Source organism: Dromaius novaehollandiae, chromosome Z, assembly GCF_036370855.1.
Source record: "Dromaius novaehollandiae isolate bDroNov1 chromosome Z, bDroNov1.hap1, whole genome shotgun sequence".
Taxonomy (NCBI): domain Eukaryota; kingdom Metazoa; phylum Chordata; class Aves; order Casuariiformes; family Dromaiidae; genus Dromaius; species Dromaius novaehollandiae.
Window position 1 is genome coordinate 48,982,093 of NC_088132.1, and position 15,702 is coordinate 48,997,794.

The 15,702-nt window shown below is 46.8% G+C and overlaps 2 protein-coding genes across 6 annotated transcripts; one reads left to right on the forward strand and one right to left on the reverse strand.

Moving 5' to 3' along the window:
- Positions 1-854: 854 nt before the first annotated feature.
- Positions 855-11,508, reverse strand: LOC135325095 (Rieske domain-containing protein-like). 5 transcript variants are annotated; one of them, XM_064502584.1, is made up of 4 exons: positions 11,395-11,508; positions 7,784-7,964; positions 7,659-7,693; positions 855-7,130 (listed from the first exon to the last, which is right to left on the reverse strand). In XM_064502584.1, the coding sequence occupies exons 2-4, from the start codon at positions 7,959-7,961 to the stop codon at positions 6,861-6,863; spliced, it is 483 nt and encodes a 160-aa protein (XP_064358654.1). In that variant the 5' UTR covers positions 7,962-7,964; positions 11,395-11,508; the 3' UTR covers positions 855-6,860. The 5 variants fall into 5 exon arrangements, with proteins under 5 accessions (XP_064358654.1, XP_064358656.1, XP_064358655.1 ...); XM_064502586.1 differs by lacking the exon at positions 11,395-11,508 and adding an exon at positions 10,784-11,318; XM_064502585.1 differs by lacking the exon at positions 11,395-11,508 and adding an exon at positions 10,403-10,776.
- Positions 11,509-12,966: 1,458 nt separating this feature from the next.
- LOC135324916 (probable G-protein coupled receptor 150) lies at positions 12,967-15,225 on the forward strand. Its single transcript, XM_064501997.1, has one exon. The coding sequence runs from the start codon at positions 13,251-13,253 to the stop codon at positions 14,625-14,627; it is 1,377 nt and encodes a 458-aa protein (XP_064358067.1). The 5' UTR covers positions 12,967-13,250; the 3' UTR covers positions 14,628-15,225.
- The last annotated feature ends 477 nt before the right edge of the window (positions 15,226-15,702 follow it).

Consider the following 15,702-nt stretch of genomic DNA (forward strand, 5'->3'; position numbering starts at 1 on the left):
AAAAACAATAGATAAAATCATCAGGAGTCAAACATTACATGACTTTAGGTAAGATCAAGCACTGTTTCAGCTTAACACATTCTCTATCAAGCCCTTTATGCTCTGAGCTGATAATAAAAATTCCCATGAACACCTGCACCACTGAAATGGTGCAAGGTGCACCTTTTTCTGATAGCAAGCTTCAGGTTTTCTTTGGATGCTGACTCTCATGGAAAATACAGTGCAAGGTGACACAGTCTCCTGGGAAGTGCTAAGCATCCTGAACACCTACTACTTTTTAAATTCAGATGATAGCCAGTTTCTTGGGTGCTGAGCCAGTACAGAGCTAGGAACACTGAAAGGCAATAAAACAATTACAGAGAAGGCTACCACTCTACTCTTCCTCTATGCTTTCCTGGGCCGAATAGCAGGTGTAAAAGTATGTTATTTCCCTGGAGCCATCTGTACTAAGTAAGCATAGAATTTTTTCAAGATATTAAGTATATAGCATCATAAAAATGTGATACCTATTACTTGAACGGGGACAAGATGTGTTGGTATCTTGAGTGTTAACACAAATCAAGGCAGGTCATTTGCAAGCAGCGACAATATTTTTCTTTAAACAACTTGCATAGATGGAAAAATTTGAAAAGCTTTCAGGCACTAGAGCCCTACTTCAGTGTGCTGAAAAACTTTAGTAGTTTTTCCCAACTGCAGCAGTTGGCTTAATAAAAAATAAAACCTTTACCTACAGTCTTTGTGTTGCCTAGGTCCTTAGTCCATCACAGCCTCAGCAAAATACCAACAGAACATGGAAAGCCACAAATGAAATAGTTTCATTTTTTTACATTAAATGAAAAAGTAATCACAACTAATTGATGGTTAAATTAATCACAACTAATTTTTTTAATAAAATAACACACATTTTACCATAACTTTCATATAAGATAATTATTTCTGGAATAGTCTTTCCTCCATAGGCTTTCATGCTTTAATTACTAGAGTTTGCAATAATAAACCATATTTCTCAAGCATGTCTTTCATCAGAACAATCCCATTGTTCAAGCATCACAGCCAGTGCCTGTCAGGGCACTCTCTTCATCTCACACAGTAAGAGTCATTAATGGGCTAAGCAGAATATCTGCATCTTCAAAATTTGTTGTCAAATTCTTGCAACCAGAACTGCTACAAAAATTTGCAGGGCTAAATACCATATCTGGTTACCTTCTGAAAAATATTTGCACGCCAAAGTGCCCTCTCTATAAGGTTCAGGTGAGAGAGGGTCTTTGAACACTAATGAAGACCTTTCCGGACATTCTTTGTAAGTAATGTAGGAAAATAGTTAGATTTTCTAACAATATTCCATTTCTCAGTTTGTGTTACTACAAGTAAAACTGTCAACTTCACCATCTTTAGCACAGTTTAGTAATTTAAAACTCTGTTTAATCTTTGTTCAAGTGAGCAATTCCACTTAATAGGTTTGCATGAGTAAAACCTACAGGAAACAATACTCATTGGGTGAAGTTACACAGAACTGATCTAACAGATCACACTCCCTTACTCCACACATGCTCCTCCTTCCCTATTCCCTCACTACTCACACTGTGCTCTTTCTGACCCTCGTTCAACCATTCACTGATCTGACTGAATTCACTGACCCAACAGAAAACTACCTGCTATTTTTTGCTGGAGGACAGATCCCACGAGTACCACAGCTAAGGACCTGGGGGAGGTGGAAGGTGGTGAATACGCCTGGTCACCTCATGCTGAGATCAGAGACCTTGCCCTGCTGGCTACTCAGGCCCACTTCTTTGCCACCGGCCACGGGCTCCTATACTCACCCTTACGCCGACTCCAGTGTTGAGTGAACCCTTTGCTCAGCTAAGAAAGTGAATACTTCTCTGCAGGGTTGGCGTGGTGAAATGGATCAGTGAAGGAGACTGCAAGCACCGGAGCAACCGAGGGGAGGGAGGTGGGTACACGCAGCTGAGGAGGGGAAAGCACCTACCATTTAGACCAGCCTAGGCCGTCTCAGAGCTGCAGCTTGACTGTCCTACAAAACTGCAAGTAGAAGGGAATCTCTGCACTCATATCCCCTCTTCCCACACAAGAAGAGGGCTCTAGCACCTCTTCAGCAATATTGCTTCCATTCCCCAACTCTTACTTCCTCCAGTAACCTTTAAAAAGTTAGTTAAGTGGGCAGACTAATGGGATGCTTAGAGAACTGGTGAAGTCCTGCACCCTAAACCAACATTTGCATGACCAGCAGAAGTAACAACATGAATTACTTTCCTTAATCATATCAAAAAAGAACAGATATAAACTTCAGGGTTTATTTAATTTCAAAATTAAATGTGAAAATAAGGAATGGTACAATGCTTCTGAGAAGGTTTAATACTTTGACAATAAGTGTTTGGTTTGAAAACTATTTACCTACAGACTAGACATTTTTCCTTGCTTCATGGGATCTCCTATCTGGCAAAGACTGGCTCTCACCAATATAATATGTGCTTCATATCCTGCAATTCTGGACCTGACTTTACTAGCCCTTGAAGCACCTTATTTCGAGTACAGCACCAATGAAGTCAATGGGACATTGCAGAACAACGTATTACATGCAGCAAGGAAAACTTACAGCATCCAGCCCTATGATTAACAATGTCTAATTAATGTTTATGGTACAGCAACCTCAGGTCGAGGCTCAAACTGCAGTTCAAACCACAGCAGTCTTAGGTTTTATCTTGCTTTTTCAGAAAGATGGCTTCATGATAGGATAAATATAACTGTTGTTTATTCTGTTCAAGCTGCTTTTAGAAGCAGCTTACAGAGCTTGCAGAGTCATCATGAAAATTTTCAAGCCAAAGCATAAAATACGTTTCTCTGTTCTTTGCTAGGCTGATTAATGATGGGAAAACAGATGGTGTTTGCACATTTGTCAAAACTAAACTAAACCCCCAAAACTATCACCAACAAAACAGTTCTCCTGAATGATCTGGAGGGTAGCTTTTGCAATTCCGCATTAACACATCTCTCCAGGAAGCTTAAATTATGCAGCCAATGACTTCCTGGTCTCTTGCCTACAACTATTATTCCTTCCATCTCTTCACTGTCCCTTAAACATCATCTTGGTCCCACTCCCTTAGCTTAACTACACCTCATGTCCTTATTCAGGTGTTAGTCTCTCCCTTCAAACAGCTGTGTCCCAATCTTCCTTTACTGCTACCAGTGTTTCCTCAGTCCTAGATGCCCCATCCTTTTCAGTCTCCTCGTTCTTGAAGTATCTTTTGCTGCATTTTCTGTTTTTCCTGAAGTTTCCTTTCCCCCATGACTTCCAATCACCTTCTCTATTTTACCTGCCAACTGAATACCTGTTCTGATACTCCTAACTTCTTTGCACTTGGTCTCAGTTCCTCATCCTACTTCTGCCAGTCTCAGCTCCCTCATCACATCCTAGCTCCCTTGGTATTCTCTCTCCACCCATTCTTATCAAGCTGGTTCCCTTCTCAAGCTAACCTCAGTCTTTTCCATTTATTCGCCTAATATTTCAGTATATTTAACTAGGAATTGAACATAAGCATATACATCACCAAACATTCCCAAGTTCTGGAGTATATTGCTTAGTATGAAGATGTCTGAATTGTACCTAAAAAATAGGTTGGCAAGACAAAAGACAGCATGCAGAAATTGGTCTTTTCTAGCAAAAGTGATATAAGCAAATCTGGAGATAAGCTGCCAACTGTAAAATACCTAACCCATGCACTTCTGGAAGTGCCATATAATACTATGGAGCTGGCCTGGGCCACAGACTGAGACATAGCTTGTATCTGACTCTGGAAAAGCATAAGCATTGCTCTGAAAAGAAGTTGGAAGGAGTAACTGTCAAGCAAGTGAAATATTTATATTTCTTACATTAGAAGTCATCACAATCTATCTTCTAGCATTTTTTCCACATCATCTCGCTACAACTTTTTTAGTACTTTACACAGCTGTTGTATGGGAGCACAATTTTATCATGGAAGTTAGACAAAGAAACGTCCAACTCTGACACTAAAAGGTTACAATATTTTTAAGGTAGGTGCATATTTTAATATGCAATAGTAAACAAATAAAATGAAATGGAACTTTTTCTTAAAAACATAGCAATCTTAAAATGCTGCAGGTTTTCTTCTCTGCTGTCAAAAAACCAGAAACTTAACAGTCAGCCAACTCTCCCTCCTTTGTCCATAACCACTTAAGTTAATAATTCTCTATTCTTTATGTGACCATCAACAAGAGAACTGAGGGAAAAATGAACTGATTGACAAACTTTAGGAATTAAATAAGTGCCATCTCCCTGTGAATAAGAATGTATTTAAAAGTAAAAGCAAAACCTCTTAAGAAGTTTGCAAATAGTATGCAGTTATTATAGTAGAGAAATGCTTAATAGAAGTGGCCTATCGAAGCACCTAAACATGAACATGAAGTCCCCCTGATTTCACAGGGCTAACAGTAAGTGTATGATCAGGCACTTCACTGGATTTTAGCTAGAAAATTCAATGCTACAAAAGACTGAGTACTATTCTACTAATATGAACATGCACATGAAACTTTGAGGTAAAACTTCCTGCTACTAGCATTCTACTGAAAGTCAAATAGGCAATAACATATTACTCAAAATCATAACTTTCTTACGCTAAACTGTATCTTTGTTAATTTAAATAGACAACTTTTATTAAAGCCATACTTGGAAAAATGAAAAATAAAAAATATTGTTCAAGAGGAAAAATCCCTAAGAGAAAACACTAAAAATGGCAGTGATGAAAAGGAGAGAGATGGAGAAAGTTACAATGTATACCCTCTAGAGAAACAAAGCTTTCCTGAATTTCCTTTTGAAAGGTAAATTAGCGTCAGTATTCGCATCCTTCACTCTGCACTGGATCAGAGAGCGGACCTGCAATATCTGTTGTCACCATAATGTCTCCAGAGTTTCTTTATGCTAGAAAAAAAACTCTCAAACAAGCAGAAGAACCCCCCTGTTGTAGCAATCATACTAATCAATGAGGGTATATTGGAGGGCTGTACAATATTTTTCTTTTATATGATGCAGTAGCAGCCGTACCACTCCATCACCTTCCTTCCTTACCTTCCTACCATCTACACTGTGGCTGCAAGAAGGGTAAGAAAGAAAAATACACAAAAAAATACACAAAACTGGCCAGTAAACAACAGCAGTTTCTAGCACATGAGCAAGATGTGATTCATCTGACAGAAGGCAGGCATTTACATCTGAACTACTCAGCACCAGCTGATTTAACGGTCAATGAGAGGAGAAGGAATGCATTTCTATGGTGCAGTTCTAAAATACACAACTTAAATAGATCAGATTTACCTTAAAGTTTAGAAACAGGCAATCTTAAAGTTGCCAATTTCTCTCTACTGACCACAAAACCAATATAAGGGGACATAATCAGATGCAGACATCTAAATATAAACATGATGAATCCTTCATATAGTGACATAAATTGATAATGTGCTTTGCTTTTTTGTGATGAATCAGGCACAAATGTTTTCCTTTGTTATTCCTCTACTCCTCAGTACTTATAAATATATTTATATGAAAAGTGATTCTGACATGGATCTACTTACTATTCACGTACATTAAGACAATCCAATGAATGAATGAGAGAAACTCACAGATGAAGACCAGTTAGCTTGAAAGTGAACCTGAATAAAACAGAATTTCTGCAAATAGCCTACAAAGCACCAAAAAGCCATTCTGAAGAACTGGAGTCATGATGCAGACATGTTAACAGATAGACAGGTCAAGCATTCCAGGCTGATCCTAAGCTTTCACAGAATATCTCCTGTGAACTTGGAAGCGGCACTCTTGACTGCACGGGCTGGGTAGGAGATTCCACCACGTCTCAGCCCACAGCCCACCTATCATGCAAGACAACAGAGGGAAAGTTTCTCTGTCCTGGGAGCAGGCTTATCAGGGCAGATCTGATATTATACAATGAATTCACATGCAGAAACCAAACTTTAGATCTAAATAGAAAGGATATTTTTTTAAATGAATATATAATAATGTGTTTAAAATAAGTTTAAAAAAAACACACACAAGAACCAAACAAAAAAGAACCGCTACATTATATACCAAATCTTTTTTTTTACCCAACAACTTCTTTCTTACCCAACAATAGAATCAGGAATAATGAATTATGCATGACAAGTATTGGTGACATTATATGATGTACTACGAAAAGGAGTTCAGTGAGGAAGAAGAAAATACATACTTCTATGGAACCAAAGTAGTGACATACAAACAGGCGTAGAGAAGCACATTAAAATATGTTCACACATTGTACTTCTCTTTGTAAACCTGGCTCTTTAGATTAATAAAGATCAGAAATTACTTGCATATCTAAAAAGTTTAAAATTTCAATGTCACATACAGAAGGTATTGTAAGTATAAACTGTTAAATATATAAATATAACCTTTACACCAGACTATTTAACTTAAACTTTTCAATGTGTTTTATAAGCAGTAATATTCTATACTATTTTGCCTCCTGAAATTAAAAGAATTCTAGCAAAGAAAGATTTCTAAAATGTCAAGTATTATGAAGCAGTCTGCTGTACATAAGTCTTTTTGAAAGGCAAGAGCAAAAACACTTCACTGGCACAAGGTCAGTCAGTTCTGAGAAGATAGGAGCTTCTATTTCTGTCTTTTCATTTCTACATTGTTCAATGCTTTAACATAACATTAGCATTAGAATTTCATCTGGAAACAATCTTTACAGCCACGTTAAATTTTTATTTGATGATTATGATTCTTCAAAGGGACATTCACCAGGATTCTACTTCTTGGCCGCCACTTGTTGTGCTACGTGCGATTCGCTTTATTTTTCCATAGCAAAATCACCATTATTTTTGCACTTGTCAGCATAATAGTCTGAGTCAAAGCTTACAGACAAATCTGGGGGACTCACATAAATGTTTCCGTTGTCTACAGTAACTTTATGAATCCTTTGTTTCACTCCTTTTGATTGCCACCGTGGTGTTGGTGATTGTTCCATAGGGTTTATGGCTTGATATAATCCTTCTCCTGTTTCCAAAGTAATTTTATACTTATGCCAAGGACAAATAATACATGGTTGACCATTGATATCCTGAAAAGAAAAAAAAAAAAGCAGAGAGAGAAAGTGAGCCACTGACTTCTGACTCTTCCTTTCCTTGGAAAATATTCTATGCCAAAAGATATGCCTGGTGCAGTGCAGTACAGCTAAATCACCATTCACGCAGGAATACAAAGTTCGATTCCTAAGAGCACCATCATTTCAGTAGCAACCTGGACTGGTGATTCACTTGGTGCTGGAGAACTATGTCCAAGAAGTGAATAGCATCAGCCTTTCCTTCTAATGTTCATAGTACGACTGCCTAATAATAATATTCTACCATTACGGGGTGCATCCATACAGCAAAGGGAATCAGATTATAACCCCATTTCTCACTTCGTTTTAGCTTCACAAGATAAAAACATGTATAAAATGTCAGCTTCAATAGGGTGATAGGCAATGTTATTCTTACATAAATGCCTCTTTCTTTCAACATTATATTCACATAAAAGTATTCAAAAATGCATCAGAAGATTTCAAATGACTACATTTACATGCATTACTTTTATTATGCTTACATACCTCTATTTCTCCAAGATGTAAAGGACCTCCTGCATCTAAAACATAGTAGAAAATGATATTAATTTATGTAACAAATTTTACGGTTAATTGTTATGACATCAAGATCATATGTGCAAATATCTTACGGTAGCAGCGAGAGTCCATAGCATAAAATTTCCCTTCATGGTAGAAAACGACAATTTCTCTGTCATTGACCTTGGTGGTTATTCTTTGGGACTTTTTTATGTCGTCTTCTTTACCAACATATACAGGAGCATCAGGCTCCATTTCAACTGTTTCTTTGCTTGAGCTGCGCAAATCCATGTCCTTAAAACACAAAAATATCAAAAAGACACTTTATAAAAGAATTCATGTTTGGATTTTTACATATAGAAGGGATGCCTTAGTCACAGAGAAGCCACTATCCATCTAACATGTGACATGAAAGGAACACGAGTTTTCATAACAGGTTATCAATATGCACATGAAACAAAGCACAGGAGTTTCATAACAATGTTTAGCCAATGTGTTCATTAACAGAACTGGGACTGGTAATACTGACTGTTGCAGACTGATACCTGGGGCAGAGAAAGATAATTTCTAAATCTCTATTTATTTATTTACTCTACGCTTTAATCACCATCTTCTCTCAAAATCTATATGCAAACAAATACTAGCACACTAAAGGTAAAATACGGCATTTGCTGTAAATATAAAAATTAGCATTTGCATCTAAATCCAGTATTATTTAAATAATGTTATGACTAGAAATACAAACTGATGTAAGTTCATAAAAAAGTAAAAACATTGGCTGCAAAAGGGATAACAAATCGTTCAGTGAGAAGCTGTATCAAATCGGGGCTTTTTAGCAAACATATTCTGCCTTTCCCTTTCTTCCCTTATTTATTTCAAATGTCTAATAGGCTCTCTCTTTCAATAGGAGTCTTTCAATAAGTACGTCTCCCTCTTTTATCACAAAACCTGCAAGAATGTCTTATCTTTGAGACTTTTAATCTTCCTCCCAAATTTGGTTACAATTAGCTGCTATGTTCCAGTTACCTTAGAACTCCTCATACACACATAGCACTCTCATAGCACAACCATATCACCTTCACTTCCTCAGAAAATCAGGCTAAAAGAAAAAAAAAATCTTTGCACACACTGAGAATAAAGAGGAACTGCAGGCAGACACAATCAAGTTGCAAAGAGGGCACAGAGTTACAAAGAGTAGTAGAGCTTCTCAGTCACGCAGCAAACCACACAGTACCTTAGATCCACACCAGATCACAACAGAGATGAGGAAACACATGAAGAAATGAAGGCTCAAAATAATGAGTTCCAACATTGGCTCTCTCCAGCACTCCTACCACACCTAGGCCTGCTTTGTTCACACGCGTAGCAGCTTTTATCAAAGTGCTTCTTTATGTAAAAAGCTTTTTTTGTGAGGTAGCGGGGCTGGCCCCAAGAGCATAAAAAAGGCAGGCTTTTCGCAAGGCTCAGCACAGCTGGAGCGAACTGTGCCAGGACAGATAAAGCAGAGGAGATGATCTGGGCTGCCCTGATAACAGCTCCGAGTTGGATGTACTGCCTTTTTCCTTATAGGCAACACTCCACAACTGCCTCCCACTGAGTGGGTCACATGAGTTTAAAACCATGCTTAGAAGTCATTTATTACATTCCCATGTGTATTCATGCTCAACAACTGCATGTTTCCTAATAAGATGATATACCAGGATGACTGGTATAAATAACACCATGGTATTTTCAAGGCCAGTTATTTTCTGATTTATGCATAATTAACTCTAAGTACAGACTCTTTGCATTTTAGATACAGGTGCTCTACCAAATCTTGCCTAGAAAGCAAAATATCACAGTTTTCAGACTCACAGAACTATCCAATAAAACACACACATTTTTCTTATTTTCTTTAGAAAATAAGCATAGTATGTAGCAATCTAATCATAAGACCTGGAATAGAAAACACCCAATTTTTACCATCACCTTTTGGCTAACTCTGTGTATAAACTTCCCAGATTGGCCAAAATCTTAAAACACAGGTGCCTGTAGTTAGAAACAATTTTATTAAGACATCAATAAAAAATTACACATATAAATATGTAGATATGTCCTGACCAGTATTAAAATAGCACTTAGCACCAAATCCCTTGTTCATTTAGTGGAGAACACATTTAGTGTTCATTTCTACAGCCAGCCTGCATTTGTATACATATACTATACTATACAGCTGCCCAAGACTGAAACCTGGCTGAGACTGTTCGTGCATGGTGCACCCTAGATTTATTAACTGGAGTAAGTAATAGCAAACTGCTTCATTTTACAGCTAGACTGAGATGTAAAGAAGTTTATCTACAACGAACTGTATAATAAGAACAGCCCCAGGTCCCCCAGAACAAAGTCCTCAAGGCAACGTGTACTTGTCAATGCAGTACTGAGTTTAAGAAAAAGTACAATGGCAGAAGAGCATCTTCTCTTAGGAAAGAAGAGCAACTAAAGGCTGCATAGCAAGAAAAAACCTGCAACTAGACTCTCTTGTTGGGAGCTTACTGTTGGACACTTTCTCATCCATGAAGTGGAGGCATACTTGCAAAGTGCTAACAAACTGAAACAGTCCAGTAGCCACTGAAAGCTCAAAAGGAAGCAGTGGCTTCTTGCCTACAGCTTCTTCTTTGGGAGAGACTTGGGGTGGGCTCGAGGACCTTACGGAAGAGAAGCCTAACAGCCCTCCAAGCTGATTGTCATCTTACATGCTTTTCCACTTTTCCAGCAGGCAACTCCGAGCCCTGGATGCGATGCCATTTCTGCAGCACTGCCTCTCATGGCAGGAACCTACCGCAACTGTTGCTTCCCTCCCGTTCCCAAAACGGTTAAACTACTGGCGTTAGGCCCTAACCATGAAACTGCTGAGCTAGTAAACAGTCACCTATTAAAAGCACATGAAATTGGCGTTTTATTTGTTTGCCCTCTTAGGGCTCCTTGGAAAGTGTAGTTTCCATTGCACACTACGTAAGGTGAACTAAAAATTCCATTTTGCTTGATTGTGCTGTTTCCGGGTCACTAGCCAAGCTAAAATCCCTCTGTTTAAACAAGAGGCAGAAAGTATAACCGTCCGCGTAAGCCTCCCAGACCTCGCTGCATCCCAGCAGGGCAGGAGCGCAAGACCCAAAGTGCGTCCTGCCAACAATCCCAGGGTGACCGCGGCGAGGAGAAGCACAGCTGCTCGGAAACACCACACAGCCCTCAACGAACCGTGCCCCTTCGGGCAGCCCCGCTGCTGCGGGGGTCGCGGCGCGCCGCCTCGGTCGCCGCAGGGCCTGAGCCCCGCCGGCTGCCTCTGTGGCACCGGGCTCGCAGGGGCGGACGGGCAGCGCCCGGAACAGCCAGCTCCCTTCCCGGCTCTGACGAAACGGAGTTGAACAAACACCAAAAATCCGCAAACATTCCCTTTCCCCGCGCCAGCCTCCCCCGCGGGCCCCGGCAGGGCTCGGGGAACCGCTTCTTCCCTCCGCGCCCTCCCGCAGACACGCCTCGAGGCACACAGGCAGGCGACGGGGACTGCCCAGTGCCCGGCTCCCGGCTGCCGGCCCCCGGCTGCCGCCGCGCGGGCAGCGGCGCCGCCCTCCCCTCACGGCCGCGGCGCGACGCGGCGCCAGGGGACCCCGCCCGGCCGCGCGCGGGCACAGGCACGGACACGCGCCCCGCTGCCCCCGCCCCGCCCCCGCGGGCCTCCCACACGTACCGCGCGGCTGCCCGCCGGTGCCAGAGGAAAGGAGACTACAGCTCCCGGCGGGCACTGCGGGCGCGCTCCCGCGCCGGGGGCGTAACGGCCGCGCCGCGCGCTCCGCCTCGACGGGCGGGGCCGCCCCTGCCGGGCGGCTGCGAACGCGACGGGGGAGGTACCCCGGCCCGGCCCGGCCCGGCCCCCGCGGGCGCTCCCGTGGCCCCCAAAGCACAGGCGGGGCAGGGCGCGAGGGCTCGGCGGGCTCCCCCGCGCGGCTGCCCTCCTTCCCCCCGCGCGGCCGCCCGGCGGCTGAGGCGGGCGGTGCGTTTTCGCGGGCCTCTTTCCACACCGAAAATACGTGTGAAATCACAGCGCTCGTCCCGACGGCTTTCAGTAAAAATTCGACGTATTCCTGTGTTCTTGGGCAGCACACGCGCAATATTCGTAGCATAATTATAAGAACAAACATCATTAGGTAGCGTAGTTTAAGTGTTGGGATCAATAAGACGATCCCTTTACTTAAGACATCTGACAAGTCAGTGGCTTTTTGTTTTCTCCATACTGCCCCAGATGTGCAGCTGTCCCTCGTTAAAAGCACGTGGTTTTAGAGCACTGAATACATACAATAATAAGTTTGGAAAGCAAGGGATGCATGGAATCGCTAATAAAAATGTAAACATAATAATTACTTTTTTCCGTGTTCCCTAGTTACCAAAATGTGGCTCACTAAGCACAACTTAGTTCCTGGAGCTAGCGAAACTGATAAAATGTTATCTGCCAATTGAAATAAACGTGTAAAAAATGACAGAATATCCCCAAGCTACTTAGTTATCAAAATACGGCAAACAAAGCACAACTTAATTCCTGGAATGAACCTAAGTTAGAACCGTATCTACCAACTGAATTTAAAACATTTTGATCAAAAGAGGGAGGCTATCCTCCCCCCAAAGCTTTAAGTGAATTTCCTAATTAGTTAGATTTTTCTTAATATTTTCTTAAGAGTTTGGCTTCTTTAATGTATTCTGAGTCACTCTACGTGACGCTGGATGGAGGCGTCCCTGCATCAAAGTGCCATCTGGTGGAAATCACAATGAAAGACGGTCGGTGTAGCAGAAGGATGCATCCTTTGGATGAAAACACAGTTCATTTCATGAGTAGTAATTCATTAATATAAGCTTTACTAATTCCTTCTCTATTCTTCGAAATGTGCCTGGGGGGAAAGGAAAAAAAAGGAAGACAGCAATGACTGCCAAGCGCCGCGCGAGCGGGACCGCTGCCCCGCGCAGCCCACGGTGTTAACCCCACACCGGGACGGTGCAACAGGATGCCGCCTGCCGAGCGGGGTGCACGCACAGCCCTCGCCTCGCTCCGCTCTGATCCGAGCAGCACGCGCCGCGATGTGCTTAGCACCTCGGCCCCGCACCGCGGCCCCGGCTGCCGCGGGCATCTCCCCCCCCCGGGCGCGGATCCCGTCCTCGCAGGTGCGTGAGCGAAACCCTCGGGCTGGCGGCAGCGCGGGGGACGCAGCGCAGCGGCCGCCGACGGCGCGGGCCGGGCCGAGGGGGCGGCCGGGCGCCTCCGGCAGGTGCGGACGGTGCGCGGCGCTGCCGGTGCGCGGGCGCCAGGGAGGACGGCGGCGGCTGGCGGCGGGGGGAGGCGGCCGCTGGGTGGGGAAGCGCGGCGGCCGCGGGGGTGCGCAGCCCCCTCCCCGCGCCCCATGACGGGCAGAGCCCCTATATAGGCGCGGGGAGCGCCGCCGCCGCGCGCTGCCGCCGCCCGCCGGGAAAGTTTGTGCCCGGCGGGGAGCACGAGGCCGCCCGGCGCAGCGCCCTCCTCCTCCTCCTCCTTCTCCCCGCCGGGACCGTGCGGGAGCCATGGAAGACCCCTTCAGCCCGAGCAGCCCGGCAGCCGTGCCCAACGTCTCCAGCGTCCCGGAGCCAGCAGGCGGCCTCAACCTCTCCGCCCCCGGGGGGCAGTGGCCGCTGCCCAGCCGGCGGGCGCGGGCGGCGTCGGCGGGCGCCGTCCTGCTGCTGGCGCTGGTGGGCAACTGCCTGGTGCTGCGCCGCCTCGGCTGCTGCGGCTGCTGCGGCCGGGGCCGGCGGCGGCGGCGCAAGATGGACTTCCTCATCGCCCACCTGGCGCTGGCCGACCTCTGTGGCTGCGGGCTGGCGCTGCTGCCGCGGCTGGCGGCCGAGCTGCGCGGGCCGGGCTGGCCGCCGGGGGCCGCCGCCTGCCGCCTGCTGCCGCTGCTGCAGGGCTGCGGGCCGCTGGCCTCGGCGCACGTCCTGGTGCTGCTGGCGCTGGAGCGGCACCACGTGGTGCGGCGCCCGGCGCGGCCGCCGCTGCCTGCGCGCGGCCTCGCCGCCCTGGGCTGGCTGCTGGCGCCGCTGCTGGCGCTGCCGCAGGCCTTCGTCTTCCGCCCGGCGCCGCGCCCCGGCGGGCCGCGCTGCCGCAGCATCTTCGAGGAGCTGCCGCGCTGGCACGGCCTGGCCTACGCCGCCTACGGGGCCGCCACGGGCTTCGTGGCGCCCGCCTGCCTGCTCGGCTGGGCCTACGGCCGCATCCTGCTCGCCGTGTGGGCCGCCCGCGGGCACAAGGCGGCGGCGGGGAGCGGGCGGCGCTACGCGGGGCCGCCGCCCGGGCTCGGCGGCTGCGGGATGCCCCGCGCGCGGGCGCGGACGCTGCAGCTGACGCTGGTGCTGATCGCGCTGTTCGCGCTGTGCCGCCTGCCGCGCTGCGCCATGGAGCTCGGCCTCGCCTCGGCGCCCGCCCGGCCCGGCGCCCGCGGCGCGCGGGAGGCGCTGGCGGCACTCGGCATCGTGGCGGCGGCCAACAGCGCCCTCAACCCCTTCGCCTACCTGCTCTTCCAGAGCCACCGGCCCTGGGCGCGCCGCCTCCAGCGAGGCCTCTGCGGCGCGGGGCCCGGCGGCGCCTGCTGCTGCCCTGGCCTCGAGGCAGAGCCGCGGCGCCGCGCCACCCACCGCGCCCCGCACCGGCCCCGCCGGCGCCCCCCCGCCGACGCCGCGCCCGCCGACCCCAGCGCCGCCATCTCGGGGCCCCCCGACCCCGGCGCCGCCACCGCCGACGCCGCCATCTCGGGGCCCGCCACCCCCGGGGCCGCCACCGCCGGAGCCGCCATCTCTGGGCCCGCCACCCCCGGGGCCGCCATCTCAGAGCCGGCCACCGCCGCGGCCGCCGTCTCGGGGCCCGCCACGCCGCCGCCGGGCGCCGCCGCCGAGAGCCGCTGCTAGCCGGGCGCCGCCGCCGAGCCCCGGGGGCGCCGCGGGGCCCCAGACGGGACGCCGCCGGGCAGTGCCCCCCCGGCTCGCCGCCGCCCCTTCCCCGGATACCCGGCGGGGTGCCGCCTCCCGCGGCCCGGCGCCGCGTGTGGTGGAGGCCCGGGCGGGCTTCGCGGGGCTGTCCCGGCCCCGGCGCGGTGTTTTGCTGATGCCCCGGGTCCTGCAGTGGGTGCGGGGGGTGTAAACGTGGGAGCCGCGGCAGGGCATCCTCTGGGCAGGATGGGCATGGAAAGGGTCTGGATGGGGCCGTGCGTTGTGAAGCGATTTATCTGCGGTTTATCTGTGCCCATATTCCTTTAGCATTGACTGTTTTAAGAGGGTTGTTATTATTATTCTTCTTTTTTACTTGTTCGGTGCGTACTCATGTCAAATGCTTTCAGAGAAGAGGGCAGAATCGGCAGGAAGGCTGTTGCTATGCAAACTGCCCAAATGTGGTTCTCATTCAAAGCCCTGCTATTTGTAATCTTTACAAAGCCCTCTGAATATTTTGGTCATACTTTGTGAATTTTTGTGATATCTCATTCGTAAATAAAATCGATCAGGATCCCAAGGAATGACTGCGGTTTATTTTGTTTGTTTAAAACCACTACGAAGTATGGATGTGATCATTTTGTTTCAGGCAGGCTGGTCGAAATTCTTGCGTTAGTTAATTATTCGTGCAGGCTGAGTGGGGGGCTGGAGGGGTACACTGCAATGGCATTTATGTACTTGTACAGAACATATCCCATCTTACAGCAGAAGTCTTTAAAATATTTTTAGACTTACTGTCTGCCCTGTTATGGTGAGGAGCAATGAAGGAATAGTGTACTGAGACCATTTCCTTCTCATTTAGCTGCATTCTTCCACTTGTTCAAGATTTCAATTATACCCGCTTCAGCTGAATATTTTTTGTCATGTTGGCACTACAAATTAATTTAAAAGCTAAACTTAGATTTTTCTTTGAGATACAAGGGTTCAGTTTCTGTACAGCTCAACATGTATAAACATGCTTAATGTTTATAGCTGGTAGCATATGCATATCAGTATT